This window comes from Dendropsophus ebraccatus, chromosome 7 (assembly GCF_027789765.1).
Source record: "Dendropsophus ebraccatus isolate aDenEbr1 chromosome 7, aDenEbr1.pat, whole genome shotgun sequence".
Classification (NCBI taxonomy): domain Eukaryota; kingdom Metazoa; phylum Chordata; class Amphibia; order Anura; family Hylidae; genus Dendropsophus; species Dendropsophus ebraccatus.
Window position 1 is genome coordinate 86,154,096 of NC_091460.1, and position 15,864 is coordinate 86,169,959.

General features: G+C 41.4%; 1 protein-coding gene across 1 annotated transcript; it reads left to right on the plus strand.

The window, feature by feature from the left end:
• The first annotated feature begins 346 nt into the window (after positions 1–346).
• Positions 347–15,607, plus strand: PPID (peptidylprolyl isomerase D). The gene is made up of 10 exons (XM_069977856.1): positions 347–551; positions 1,815–1,955; positions 2,110–2,216; positions 5,132–5,320; positions 5,764–5,886; positions 6,509–6,615; positions 9,354–9,495; positions 9,608–9,694; positions 9,791–9,833; positions 13,502–15,607. Exons 1-10 carry the CDS (start codon positions 467–469, stop codon positions 13,588–13,590), a joined length of 1,113 nt encoding a protein of 370 aa, XP_069833957.1. The 5' UTR covers positions 347–466; the 3' UTR covers positions 13,591–15,607.
• The last annotated feature ends 257 nt before the right edge of the window (positions 15,608–15,864 follow it).

Sequence of the window (15,864 nt, forward strand, 5' to 3'; positions counted from 1 at the left end):
TGCACTGTGTCTGTATGTAGTCTCCAGTGACGCTGCACACACAGGGGGGGGGGGGGGGCTCTATTACTTGTGGGGGTCGTTTGCAGCTGTGTATCTCCATCCACTCTCATCACCTATTCCGTGGCGTCCATTACAGGAAAACCCTTTTAAGTGTTAGTGCTCGGCAGTATATGGAGAAACCCTAGGAGCTAACCATAGGTGTCCCTATAACGCGTGCCCGTACTGCTCAGTCACATGTAACCATGACCACCGGGCACACAGGCCACCACCTACACAGGGCGCGCTAACGGAGAGGTCACGTGCCACACAGCGCCACCGCCCGCGCTGCTCTACAAACCTCCAGAACTATCCAGCACTACAGAGGGGCGGGGCCAATGGCAGCGGAAGTCCCGCCCCGCCGCAGCGGAAGTGTGCTCAGGTGTGAGAAGCCGGTGAAACAGTTATAGAAACTGTCCGCAGGGAGAACATGGCTAACCCCGCTCCCAACAACAGACCGTCCAACCCCGACAACCCGCGGGTGTTCTTCGATATTGATGTGGGAGACGAACTGGGTGAGTGGCGGCAGCGCCTGAATGAATGGTCGGGGAAGTTGTGCTCACAGCATGGAGGGCGGCTGTGTGGCCGAGGGGGGGCTGGGCGCAGGCTGTGTGACTGCTCCACTGATGGCCTATATACTTATTATAGGGCCCCGCAGCTTATGTGTTACCCCTGGAGGGCACGTGTAACTCCTGCACCAGCTCAGGGGTGCCCATAGTATCCAATCACAGCGCAGCTTTCATTCCTCCCATTGCTGAGCTAGAAAAGATGCTGAGCTGTGATTGGTTGATATTGCTTTATGTCTGGTGCAGTCTGCCATGATGTACAGTAGGTGACCACATCATGGTTTTCACCAGAAACTGTGAATCTTTGTGCAATGCTCTCACACTTTTGTGGAAAGCACAGGAAAAGTCATAAGAGTTTGAGCAAATAAGGGACTGCTCAGAAATTTGCAACCATCTTACACAGAAATTAAGTAAGGTTACGTTCACATTAGTGTTCGTCCTTCCGGCACCATTCTGTCATCCTTTTCCGTTTTACAGAAAGTGAAACGGGAATTGTTGGATCCGTTACAATCCCCATAAGTTTCAATGATATTTTATTGTTCTCCATTTGACTAAATAGTGCTCCGTTAGCATGCAATCCGTTCAAGTTCCGTTTTTCTGAACAAGTTTTCAAAACTTAAACGGGTCGATGCAATACATTTTTTTTTCTTAAGATAGTCAACGGTGATGGATCGAAACAAAAGGTTAATCAGTTTCCGTCCCATTCCGTTTTCTAGTTGAAGCATGCGCAGAAGGGGAGAGAAGACAGGAAGTTCTTCTGGGAAGGAAGGGGAGGAGCTGGGAAAAAAACCCTGAAAAACGGACACGAACGGAATTACAAACGGATGACAATGGATAGCAAGCTTCCACTAATTTTACTAAAATAAATGGATACACTAAAATTTTTGGCTATCCATTTGCTTCCGTTGACATCCATTAGCAAATCCGTCTTTAGCTATCCGCTTACAAAAAATGAAAGGATCCATTAGTTTCGTGTAAAAACGCTAGTGTGGCCGAGCCCTAAGTATATTTGTTACCTGCATTGTCCCTACAGGGTGAATACACTTTGGCATGATGTGTGTAGCCTGCCTTCATATAGCTGTACCTTTTTAGTTTCAGGATCTTTTGAACAAAAGCCTATTTATATCTATGTATCATGTAGTATAGGTATTGCCTCTGCTTGTTTGTTGCGTCTTCCTTACATCTAACTTTCTTGCTTCTTTATCGTTGTAGTTGGCCGAATTGTACTAGAATTATTTGCTGATGTGGTTCCAAAAACTGCAGAAAATTTCCGAGCACTGAGCACAGGTGAAAAAGGCTTAGGAAAGACCACTGGAAAGCCGCTTCACTTTAAGGGGTGTCCCTTTCATAGAAGTAAGTAGTGTTAGCCTGCATTTAGCAAATTAGTCTATCTGTATAAAAATACATAAAATAAAAAAGCAGTGCCCTCATGTTTTGCACACCGTATGAGAAAAGGATCTGGATTCATGCACTTTTTTTATGTCTCTTTACTGTATTTTTATTTTAGTTATAAAGAAGTTTATGATCCAGGGTGGAGACTTCTCAAACCAAGATGGAACTGGTGGTGAAAGTATATATGGAGAGAAATTTGAGGATGAGAACTTCCATTACAAGGTATTTAAAATAGTGGTGTTAGGCAATGTGCACATCACATGTCTTCTGTATGCTTGGAGCATACATTAATGGCGTCTGCTGCAGTGAACTGACAGCAGGCCTGTTGCGTTTAATGAACCTGATGTAGTCACTCTGTTCATTCCATTTACAAACATGCAATTTGGTGTTTAAACAATTCGGTTCCCAAACCACAATTTCCCCCAAAGTGTTGTTCGCTACTCGAAAACTGGGGAGAACTGTTATTCATCCAAACGTTTTCAGAGCTGTTCGGGTATCACTGTTTAGAGTAGGGAATCCCTTCATTATGAAGAGATTCTCGACTCGTCTAAATGGGGTTTCCCAGCCAGAAGCAGAAAACGTCTTCTTTGGAAGTAGCCCTGTCTGTACTGCTCCTGCTGCTGAGCTGGCTCAATTCCAGCCAAGGCAGGGGTTAAGTTGTGATGTTGTGCACAGCACAACACCAAAATGATGGGTATTGTGTTCCTCTTTGGAAAGGATATACTTACTCTCCCTGGGCCCTGTTTGTGTATCCATGTGCACAGCAGCCTCTAGTGACGATCATGTGCACATGAATACACCGACCGGACCCAGGAAGAGTAAGTGAATCCTTTCCAAAGAGGAGCACAAGACTTTGACGCTTAGGGTTATTTGGTGCCCCTTTACCTACAGCAACACCTTCTAGTTTACTTTCCAATTTTGCTTTTTGTAGAAAATATTATGATTGGGATGAAGTTGTTAAGTTGCCATACAGTCTTGTTGGGGGCAGTGTGTGTGTGTGTGTGTGTGTGTGTGGGGGGGGGGGGGGTAATAGCTTGTTTTAGTCATCACAATTTTTATTTGGGCTTAATTTCTAATTTCTTTGACTTTCTAGAGCAGAGCCTTAGGGTAAATTCACGCGGGCATATCCGCCGGGAGTTTCACGCACAAAATCTGCAGCTAATCCGCAATACACGTATTATTAATAATAAGAATAATACATGTATTGCGGATTTTGTGCGTGAGACTCCCGGCGGATCCGCCCGTGTGAATTTACCCTAAAGGTCCCCATACATTTGCATAGACCGAACCCACTATTTATTTGTCTAGAACCACCATTGACAGATGATGTTAGAGGTCATAGGGGATAGTCAGAGACAGGGTGGATTTGTTTTAAATCAAACTGATTTAAATCACGATTTAAATCACGATTTAAATCACTAGTCCGGAAGGCTTGATTTAAATCAGTGATTTAAATCAAAGTTTCTACCTAAACTAGTTCTTGCTACTTTAACATGCAAGTAGATGAAGATTTTTAGAATCACTTTTTATATTACTTTTTTCTCCCCAGTTTAATGGGTTAATCATTCATATTTGGACACCACTGTTCTGTTGTACTAAGGAAGGAGAAAAATAATCCTGAACTTAATAACAATTTAAATGGATTTATTCAACTGAAACAATAACAACATTACAGCATACGTTATTTGCTTAAAGAGGACCAATCACCTAAATGTAACTGTCCCTATTATGAAAGTATATCTCTCCCTAACTCTATTCATGAAGATACAGACTGCATTTGCAGTCTGTATCTTTATACTTTACCTGATCCTCTGTTCCCTGGCTGTTCCGGTGGGCGCCGCCATCTTGATGACGTCACTTGCGTTCCAGCGGTGCGTTCCAGCGTGACGTCATCAAGATGGCGCCGCCGCCGGAACAGCCAGGGAACAGAGAATCGGGTAAAGTATAAAGATACAGACTGCAAAGGCAGTCTGTATCTTCATAGATAGACTTCATGAAGATACAGACTGTATTTGCAGTCTGTATCTTTATACTTTACCTATCCTCTGCTTCAGTGCCGCACGGCCGGGCGCCGCCATCTTGATTACGGGCCTTGCGTTCCACCGCTGGAACGCAAGTGACGTAATCAAGATGGCGGCGCCGGCCTTGCTGCACCGAAGAAGAGGATAGGTAAAGTATAAAGATACAGACTGTATTTGCAGTCTGTATCTTCATAAATAGATTAGAGGAAAGGGACTAGAAAATACACAGCGATCTTGCGCTGTATAGCGCGAGATCACTGTGTATTAACGGAGCGGCGGGCAAAGGATCATGGGAACCTTTCCTGCCGCTCTGCATGACGGGAGTTTCCTGTCTCGCGCCGGCTCTTTTGAAAAGAGCCGGCTCGAGACAGGAAAATAAAAAGTGAATAATTAAAAAACGTGATAATAAAAATAATTAATTATATTTACAAATGTTAATAAAATGATGATTTACATCTAATTAGGGAAAAAATTTTTTTTAACTTTCGTCCATGATTGGTTCTCTTTAAACAAACATCCATGTTAACTAATTTGGCTAAACAAAAAAAAAAAAAAAAAAATAGTCCAAACAATCAGAAACATATTGTCTAACTTCTTGGACTTGGTACTGAAGGGGATGATTCTGTATTCATAGGTTTGTAGAACAATAGGATTAAGGTCTTTTTCTCAACTCTGTTCATGTTGTAACATTTGAGAACATATACAGCCTTTATTCTACTGAGTTAAACAACTCAGCTTTATCTCATGATGGAAGAACCTTTGGATGGTAAAATATTTTCCTCAAAAAGCAGTTTATTGAAAAAAATCCGATTTAAATCAAAAAAATCCGATTTAAATCAAAAAAATCCGATTTTTTTTGATTTTTTTAAAAAAATCATTGATTTTTATCCACCCTGGTCAGAGATAAGCGCAGCAAGAATGCTCCCACTGCGTCTCCCCTCCCCATAGAGAGCACAGGAACGTGTTAGTGGGCAGGCGACATAACTGACGGCTGGGCAGTTGCTTGGCCATTAGTTATTGAAGGCGCATGGGGGTCTTCAGCCTTAGATCTGGCTTTTTAAGATATTAATTATTCTTATGTTTTCAGTGAGCTGATCACGTTTCTTTCTCTTGCAGCATGACAGGGAAGGCCTGCTCAGTATGGCTAATGCTGGCCCCAATACTAATGGTTCTCAGTTCTTCATTACAACTGTCCCCACACCCCATTTAGATGGGAAACATGTGGTATTTGGCCAAGTTCTGAAAGGATTTGGCATTGTGAAAATGCTGGAAAATATTGAAGTTAAGGGGGAGAAACCTTCTAAAGTAAGTGTTGTTGGTGTATCTTATTTTTGGATTGGTAAGAACTGTTTGTAGTTATGTAGTGGTGTAATAATTATACAATGTCCTCATTGATGTGAACAGTTTAAGGCAATAAATTGTATTTTTCTGGCAGCACATTCTGGCTAGAGGGCTGTCAGTCAGCGATTCCACTCCAGTCAGTGGCTTTTTGCAGGATACAAATGTGACTATTGTCTATACACTTAAAACGTGCACAACCTATCTATTGAGATAAATTTAGTCCTAATTTTGTGGGTAAAAACATGCTTATATCAAATATGTATATGTATACATATACAGAGAATAAGCTAATATCTGTGTATAGGAGGCAATACCTCAAACATTAGGTAATTTTATAGCAGTGGGAATTGTAATAGCTTTCATGCAGTTAGTATGTTTCAACAAGCTTATTATTTATTTTTATCTAGTTATGTGTAATAGCAGATTGTGGAGAGTTGAAAGATGGAGATGAATGGGTTACACCTCCTGTGGATGGTTCTGGGGACACCCATCCTGATTTTCCAGAAGACTCTGATGTTGAATTAAATGATGTAAGTACTTATTCAGGTGGAGCTGTCACTAGGTTTCATATGTCATATACATTTATTGCTGAAAGTAGTAAAATATAGTACCAAGGTTTTTGATTGACAATGGACACTACTGTTAAGTCTCCTACACATGCTCTACTTTTCCGGTGCTTTTCAGCAGTTAAAAAAAAATTATGGTAAACCTCAAACAAGCCATGTGTTTTTTTAATAGAAACAGGAAGACCAGCCAAATCCTAGGTGCATTGCTCCCTGGGAAACAAAAATATGCAAAAGAAGAGCCTGTGGAGCCTCATTTAAGAGACTAGCCAGATATCCCTCCGGGAAGGACCCAGCCAAGGGGTGGCTCCTGTAAGGAAACCACCAAATTATGTAATATAAGTCATTACATTGACTTATAGGGCCACTTAATATGGTGGTTTTAGTTGTTTACCTACAGGAGCCACCCCTTGTGTTTCGAGACTCTTAAATGAGGCTTTGCGGGCTCTTCTTTTGCATATTCGCTTTGTTTTTTAAGGCATCTATATTTTGCTATAGACTTTAAAGTAACATATATTCACAGAAGTTATAATCTTTTAAGGTTTGTAATAATTCTTGTGTAAAAGCAATGCTCCACGTATTTTAACAGGTTGAAAAAATTGTCAGCATAGCAGAAGATGTCAAGAATATTGGTAATAATTTGTTCAAGTCTCAGAACTGGGATATGGCAATTAAGAAGTACAACAAGGCGTTAAGGTATGTTAACATGTTTTACATGAAGTGATTTGCTACATTACCCTACTTGTTTATAATGGTCAGCAATGTAACGTGGTGTTTCATACTGATTTCATGAATCTACTATAGTAAAAGTGTCTGCTCATCAAGCGTGTTGTGTGTGGAAAGGGCATTCCCTAGGTAAGTATGTAAAAGATAATCCTGGCACTCGCCAAAGTAGTAGTAATGATTCCTTCATTTCATATCCATGTGGATGAAGCTTTGTACATATAAATGTAAAATAGGACTATTGCATTACTTTTACTTTTAGTGTTGGGATTATCTTTCATGTTTACCTTAGGAATGGTTGGCAAGCTGAAGCTTTTACTATAGTAGATTGATGAATTAATAGATACACAGCATGTTATATTAACCCCTTAACGACATAGGGCGTATATCTACGCCCTGATGCCGTTAGGGACTTTCAGAGCGGGGCCGCGCGGCGGCCGCGCTCTGAACCGCGGCGGTCCCGGGTGCCGCTTGTAGCCCGGGACCGCAGGTATTAGCGGGCACGGTCCGATCGCCGTGCCCGCTAATACAGTAATCAGATGCAGCTGTCAAAGTTGACAGCTGCATCCGATTACCGGATGCAGCGTCATCCCTGGTGTCTAGTGGGGAGATCGCTCCTCCGGGATGTTATCCCGGAGGAGCGATCTCCGTTTCTGAAGCCGGCCGGGGACCGCTCCAAGATGGCGCCGTCCCCGCCTTGGCACTCGTTAACTCATAAACGAGTGCCTATCTCATGGATCTCTGCAGCATATCTATGCTGCAGAGATCTAGTATAAGTGCTTTGACCTCTCATTGAGAAGTCCCCCAGGGGGGCTTCTAGTATAAGTGTAAAAGTAAAAAAACAAATGTTGTTAATAGTAAAAAGCCCCCTCCCCTAATAAAAGTCTGAATCACCCCCCTTTTCCCAGGTTATTAATAAAAGCAAACAAATAAATAAATAAACATGTTTGCTATCGCCGCGTGCGTAATCGCCTGAACTATAAATTAATCACATTACTGATCTCGCACGGTAAATGGCGTAAGCGCAAAAAAATCCCAAAGTTCAAAATTGCGCATTTTTGGTCGCATCAAATCCAGAAAAATTGTAATAAAAAGCGATCAAAAAGCCGTATATGCGCAATTAATGTACCGATAGAAAGATCACATCATGGCGCAAAAAATGACACCTGACACAGCCCCATAGACCAAAGGATAAAAGCGCTATAAGCCTGGGAATGGAGCAATTTTAAGTGACTTATATTTGTTGACAATGGTTTGAATTTTTTACAGGCCATCAGATACAATATAAGTTATACATGTTGCATATCGTTTTAATCGTAACGACTTGAACATATATAACTAGTCAGTTTTACCCCAGGGCGAATGGCGTAAAAACACATTTCCCCCAAATAAACAAAATGCGTTTTTATTTTTTCAATTTCACCACACTTTGAATTTTTTTCTGGTTTCGCAGTGTACTTTATGCAAAAATTCAGCCTGTCATTGCAAAGTACAATTAGTGACGCAAAAAATAAGGGCTCATGCGGGTTTCTAGGTGGAAAAATGCAAGTGCTATGGCCTTTTAAGCACAAGGAGGAAGAAACGAAAACGCAAAAATCGAAATTGGCTCTGTCCTTAAGGGGTTAAAGACGAATCTAACTTGCTGATATATATATCATATATTATTTTTTTTTTTTTTTACCTGCTAAGGCTCGGTTCACTTTACGTTTTTGCATCTTTTTTTTTTTTTTCCTAAAACCGGACGCATCCGTGTTTTTTTGTTTTTTTTTTTGGACTGACACAAAACGTGGTCGACCACATATTTTGTGTCCAGCAAAAAAAAAAAATGGATTTGTTAAAGAGATTGCAAAAGCGTAGTGTGAACCCAGCCTTAGCTCTGTTTGTGAATGCAGAGTGAGCAGTCTACATTCATTGAAAGTTCTGCTTTCATGAGCAAAACTGAGCAAGAAAAAGATGGAAAGCAACTGTCAGCTAATCCCTTCTAGTGATCACAATTTCTTGCGTGCCACCATGATGTGTTAGAGGATTATAGGAGTAGTCTGGCAGTTTCTGAAAGCTGTCAGCTTGCAGGGAGAGGGGGGGGAATTTGATTACAAGTAACAACTTACCTTTCCCTGTGTCTGCGGTGAGCAGCAGGAGTGGCTGCGGGACCCCTGCCAGACTTTGGGATCTTTGGGTGTCCAAGTCACAACCTGGCAGATGGACTGGCCACTCAGTCATTGCAACTCAGGGAAAATGACTTCCGGCAGGGGTCCTCTGGCTACTCACTGTGGGCACGGGGAGAGGTAAGTTCCCCCCTACCTATGCAGGCTGCCGGCTTTTAGAAATTACCAGACTTCTCTTTTTATCACGTCATCAATACATTTCCTCTTTTATTTAAAGAGATATTTAGTCTTACTATAATAAGCTATTGCATTTATATAATGACTGTTATTGATATTGTTGGGCTGTTTTTACACATTTTAACCTTTGGTCCTCAAGTCACTTTCAGAGATTGCAGTGCACCCCACATATAAGGATCCCCAAGACTGCTCAGGTTATATCAATGTCTGTGTGCATATAGTCCTGTAAACCAACAAACATGTTTGCTTCACGAGTGAAGGACCATGCTTAGTCATTTAGGATATTTACAGAGTTCTGAATAGTAATGTTAATCACAGTAATAAATACGTTTTTCATTTTTCTGTTGACCGCTTTTTGGATTTTTCTAGATATGTGGAAAGCTGTAAAGATGTCACTGGAGATGACAACATTGCAAAGTTAAATCCAATTGCAGTAAGCTGCAACCTGAATATCGCTGCTTGTAAACTGAAAGTGTCTGACTTCAGAGCAGCAATTGAAAGCTGTCATGAGGTGAGTGGTTATAGGACAGTTCTATGGTATCTACCAAACCTTATTGAGAAACTGCACACCAGAAACAGATGGGTAACCCTTTGGTTTAATAATATATGTATTTTTTTAATAGGCTCTAGAAATTGATCCATCTAATACAAAAGCACTTTACAGACGAGCCCAAGGCTGGCAGGGGTTGAAGGATTATGAACAAGCACTGGTAAAGTGTAAAATTAACTTGTACTTTTTATTTTTTTTTACAATTGTAAGGTGTGTTTTTTTTGTTTTTTAAACATAATTTTCTTTGTCTCTTTAGGAGGACCTTAAAAGGGCCCATGAGTTGGCACCTGAAGACAAAGGTAAATTTAGAAAGTCAAGTTCTAATTCTGATTGTTGGAAAGATTCAGCTTTGTGGGTAGCTTTTATTTTTCAGTACCACTGGCTGCCATACATTATGGTGGAAGGTATGAGAAATAAAAGTACACCAAAGCATACAGGAAGAAACCCTTTTCATATCTATTATGTAAAATAAGGGGAAAAACATAATTGGTATTGCTGCATATATAAATGTCAGAACTGTTAAAGTGAATCTGTAACATCTTTACTACCTACCCAGCTGGTAGCCTTGCTTTACGGATATTGGTAAAAGCATCAGAACATACCTTTTTATTTCCTGGTTTTATATTTACAAAAAAACAACTTTTATTTGGACTGTGAATATTGTTAAAGGACAACTCCCACAAAATGTTTTTTTTTGTATATTTAACACACATTACAAAGTTATATATCTTTGTACTGTGGTTAAATGCCCGGTCTGGAGCGCATCACATGGCTTCCAGTTTGCTCAGCCCTGATTGGCTGAGCTTGCTGGAAGCCATGTGATGCGCTCCAGCCAATGAAAAGGCTGCCGGTGTGCAAGCGCTCTGGCAGCCTTTTCTCTCCCATGGACCCGGAAGTAAGAGACATCGCTGGACGGCGGACGCAGGTGACTGTGAGGCGGACAGCGGGCGAATGGAGTGGCGATCGTCACCAGAGGGATGGTGAGTATGGTGTCTGTGTGGCTGTGTTTTTTTTTTTGTTTTGTTTTTGTTTTTTTTTTTGGGGGGGGGGGGGGGGCGGGGTTCCAGCAGGAGTTGTCCTTTAAAGAGGTTTGGCCTATTGTTCCCTGCCAAGCTTCACTGTGCTGTATGCCCACCCACTTGCATAATCGGCAATGCACACTGTGTATACAGCACAATGAGGTTTAGCAGTGCTAGGGCCAAGGGAATATTGGGCACTGCCGCCTTGAGACTATTCTTGCCTGAAGGCATTTATGGTAATAAAAACACAGGTATGTTCTGAATACTTTCATCGATGTATTCAGTGGTGCCACCTGCTTGGTCGTCATCACAACTCATTTTGAGAAATGACGCTGTACAGTGACAGTTTTGTCCCAGACAAGAGCCTGGACCAGTACATTCATCCTCAAGGGGAATGTCAGCTGTTCCATTACAAATAACTGACGCTGTAAGAGCTCTATTATGCTGAAAGATTATTGTGCAAAAATAATAAGTTATCATTCTTTTCATGTGTATGCAGGCAATGATCAAATGACTAACAAAAATTTGTTTGTCTGATGGCATCTTCTTTTTAAGCAGATCGTAAAAATTACAATTGTGACTAACAACTATCGTTCCATGTACTATGGTAAATGATTTTAGGTTGCTTGCAAGAGTGCTCATTTCCGATTGTTAACGGGAGAAAATATTTTAAAAAATCATTTTGCCTAATAGGAATCTTAGGACAGGGATATACATGGTTCATTTCCTATATCCATTAGTGCTTCCATAATGAATGTAGAAAAATGATTTTATTCTCCTTTGCAAATTGTCAGGCTTTGCCTAGCTCCTAAAGTGCTAAGGGCTGTAGTGCCTTCTTGTTCCCACGTCTATACCTTACCTTGCTTGAGGCTCAGCTTCCAGCTGACTGTCAATTAAGCAGGAATAGGGGTGGAAGGTGGAACAAGTAGAAATCACAGCTTGCAGCAGTTCAGGACTTTGGAAAAGCCTCTGCCACTTTGCACAGGAGAATGGAAGCAGACATATAGATGGACTTTACATCGTCAGCTGAATTGTGGCTGACGTTTAAGGGTGCATTCACACGTGCAGGATCTGCAACAGATTTGATGGCCCAGATTTGATTTGCTTTGAATTTGCAGCTTCAAATCTGCGCCATCAAATCTGCTGCAGATCTTGTACGTCCGAACATACCCTAAAGGGGTATTTACAACTCGGCTTGTTATGCCATAAGTATAAGGGGATAACAAGCTGATCACTGGGAGTCTGACTGCTAGGGCCCAAATCGATCCTGAGAATTGGGGACACAGTTGTCACCACAAGTAATGCGCTTAATTCATTCTCTGTGAGACACTGAACACTTCCAAACAGAATGAGGCTGCGGCCTGTGCCCCACTTTTTTGTGGGGATAACTGCTTCCCCACAAAGCGAAGATGGGAGTAACCCTCTGTCTTAAAGGGGTTATCCGTCATTAGAAAAACATGGCCGCTTTCTTCCAGAGACAGTACCACTCTTGTCTTAAGTTTAGGTGTGGTTTGTATTTAAGCTCCATTCACTTCAATAAGTTGCAAAACCTGCACCCAAACTGGATACAAGAGTAGTGCTGTCTCTGTAAGATAACAGACATGTCTTTGTAATGTCTTTAAGGCCCTATTACACTAAATGATTACTGGCCATTCAGGGCCATAATAGTGTATGTTGAAAGGCAATAATTAGCCGACATACATGATGCTAGCTGATAGTGGTCTTTCAACTTGCTGAAAGAGCACTATTTGTGCAACAACCGTAATAGGAGCGGCGGCCGAAGTGTCGCTGCCCCCGGCTCGCTGTCTTTGCATGTAACAGCACCGTCAGCGAGCAGGAAATGAGAGAAGCGAGCGCTGAGCTGACAGGTTGCTGCTCGCTTCCCCCAGATTGGGCAGTGTAATACACCCTTTATTAGTAAGCATAGTAAAAGCTCACATTTATGTGCTACTAGGTATCTCTTCCACCTAGCCAGAATCCTGCTCCACACTGAGGGGCAACACCCCGAAACAGCTGTATGGGGGATGAATACCTGGCCTTGGTTTTTCCCTTGTCATTACATTGACTTATAGGGTCACTTAATATGGAGGTTTGGTGGTTTCCTTACAGGAGCCACCCCTCGGCTGGGTCCTTCTCGGAGGGATATCTGGCTAGTCCTGTGTTTTGAGACTCTTTGATGAGGCAGAGGTACACATAATGACATTGACGCTAGGAAATAATTCACTGATCCTGGCTGTGTGGTGATTTCCCCAAAAGCAGACAGTGGAGAACAAGGTTAAGGATTGCTTATAGGGCAGTTGGCATACTTCACGGCTGGTGACTTCATTTTTACGATTTAATTTTTAAAAATTCATTTCATACCTATGCACAGGATGGATAATTCTAGGATTTAGGACAGCTCTAGTGTCCCCTTAGAACTCTAAAATGAGAGACATGAATTTCCTGTTTTTTTTTTTTGTTTTGTTTTTTTACCATATGACACTGAAGAGAGTTTTAATAAAGTGACCGTCAATCATGTGAGCTGCTCCATTCAAAGGTTGTTGGCCTGACGAAACCAGCAGAGCCCTGTACAGCTATGGGGAATTAAAGGGCTTGAAACCCCCTTTGAAGTAACTGGTGTGGGGACCCTCAGTGAGCACACAGTTTCCTGTGGTTAGGTGATAAATGAAGTTTGTAGTAAATCCCCCTTTATTATGCTGTCTGCACACTCTGGCATCTGCAAACCTATTCAGTGCCTTGAGTGTTTTCACTTGTTACACTGATAACTTGAGCCTGTGTATAGGGATTTGTATTTCTGCTTCCTCGCACAACCCTGTATAAGTGTTACATATACCATTGCACAGAGGAGGTGCTGACAGCTTTCAGATAGATGTGCTGCTTATTCACACATTCCAGTAATCTGTAGTATGTCCTAAACTAACCCTATCCCATTTACTTTTTCAACCCAGCTATCAGCAGTGAGGTCCTCCGGGTGAAGCAGAGGATTAAAGAACAGAAGGAAAAGGAGAAAGCCGTGTATGCAAAGATGTTTGCATAAATGTTTACAATGAAGTGGGCATGCAGTATGCAGTCACCGAGAGCATCCGGGTGCAAAGTAACACTGCAGATTAAACTGCTGTCTGATATTGAACCAAAAAAAGGAAAAAAAAATTGTAGGTTTTGAACCCAGGTGTGAGATTTCACCTAAGTATTTTTTGAACGTTTACAATTTAATTTTAGTTTTTAATTTTGTCTCCTGTGACACTGCATGAACTATGCAACTAGTGGGATGTGCAGTGGATTTTCTTTTAATCTGTATTTGTTTTGTGGGTAGGCTTCAGTCGGTCTCGCAGTGACAGCAGTATTTACTTGTATTTCTCTGTGAGGCTAGGGCTGCACAGCTGAGGTTGTGGACATAAAACATCACTGTATCTGTACAGTGATATTGCCTTGTACGAAGATAATCTGCTCTTGTATTAAAGGGACATTTCTATCTTAGACAATTGTGACATATTGACAGGATATGAGATGTGTGCCCCACACTTGTCCTGATTGAGGGTGGAACGGTTGTATCTGCCAGAGGTGCTTAAGAAAAAAAATCAGCCCAATGGGAAGTTTTTATGTTACTACCATTACTGTTAAGGTATGTGCACACTGAGGAATAGGCAAGGAATTTCAAGCGGAATCTGCTCTTAATTTTCGCTTGAAATTGTTACCATAAAATATGAACAGAGTAATGTCCTATTGTATTCAATGGTATTTCCACTTAGTTCACATGGCAAAATTTTCTGCTGCAGATCCACTTTCAGCACAAATAATTGACGTATGATTTCTTTGGGCAGATTATGTTAGAGGAATCCTATAGAAGTCAATGGGGCTCTTATTCAGCCAGAGCTGAATAATTAAGAAATTGCAAGCAGAAAACTTACTTTCCTCTTCAATTCCTAGCTTATTCCTCAGTAAGCACATACCCATAGGGTATCTTCACACACACAAAAGGAATCGGCGTGGAATTTTAAGTAGATTCTGCGTCAAAATGCACTCAGAAATTTTACAGGCAAAATTTCAAGCTGATTCAGTGTGCATTTTGATGCAGTGTGAACATACCCTCCGGTGCACACTGAGGAATAAAGAGGAAAGTAAGTAAGTTTTCTGCTTGAAATTCCTTGAAATTGAATTGGCATATCCATTCTTGAGGCAGAAGAATTTTCCTGATGGAAAATAGAAATGTTCATATTTTACAGGTGCAATGTCAAGCTGATTAATTTTTCCATTGTGCACCTGGTGGAATTTCTGTCAGGAAAATTCTTCTGCCTCAAGAATTGATATGCCAATTCTTTTTGGGCTGATTCCGCTAGATGAAGGCAATGCCAACATATGAAGGCAATACCTGGGCCTCACCAGACTGACCAAGAGGATGCCTGGGCCTCACCATCTGTGGTGGAAGTCCATTTAAAAGCTGAAAATAATGCTAGGGCTACCTTACACCTGTCTCCCAAGCTCTATATGCTAATAGAGCAAGTACAAAATAAATTATGTTGCTAAAAAGGACTGTGCCGATTATAGTTTCTATTGTGAAAACTGTCTCCCCAGCTGGGCCTCACCAACAACTAGGGGGCGCCTCACAGTTTGAGAAGCACTGCGCTAGATGAATCCTATAGAAGTCGATGGGGCTTACATTCTGCCCAAACTGAATAGGCAAGGAATTTCAATCAGAAAAATGTATTTTTCAATTCCTTGTGGATTCCTCAGTGTGTACATACACTTAATGGGAGTTGAGTAAACTACATAACTCCTAAGAGAAGTAATGTAGCTTGCTTCACTATGCTGTTTCCATAACTCTGGTGGCTTGGCCCTCTGGCATAAGTGTGTGTGCAAGGGGTGGATATGCTGTGGATGTTCCTGATAGGAATACCCCTTGTGGAGGAAGATATATTGCAATCATGTGGCCTTTTTGTCACTAACACAAAGCTGTGTACCCTTTGACTGCCTCATTTTCTGTGTATTGCAAGAGGTGTAACAATGCTGTGTAATTGCTTATTGTTACGTCTTTCATAAATTTGAGCATAAAATAACTGGTTGCTGTCTTTCATGATAAGTCTTTTGCCATCACTTGAGGGGTTTCCATACAATTAAAGGGTACATGGTTTAAAAAAAAAAAGTTAAAAAAATTCTGCAGATTTTATCAGATTAATCTTTCAGAGATGAAGAGGTGATTTTAGTACTCAGACTGCTGTAGAGAGGCTCCCTCCATGGTGCACAGCTCTTAGTCTCTTCATTTCAGGGGCTTGCTTGTTAGCCAGTATTACACAAACAGGACTTCCTCCCTCTC

Coding starts and splice junctions, on each gene's coding strand:
- PPID (XM_069977856.1), top strand. CDS start 467: ATGGCTAACCCCGCTCCCAACAACAGACCGTCCAACCCCGACAACCCG. Junction 6,616..9,353: donor AAGTACAACAAGGCGTTAAG/GTATGTTAACAT, acceptor GGATTTTTCTAG/ATATGTGGAAAGCTGTAAAG. Junction 9,834..13,501: donor GTTGGCACCTGAAGACAAAG/GTAAATTTAGAA, acceptor TTTTCAACCCAG/CTATCAGCAGTGAGGTCCTC.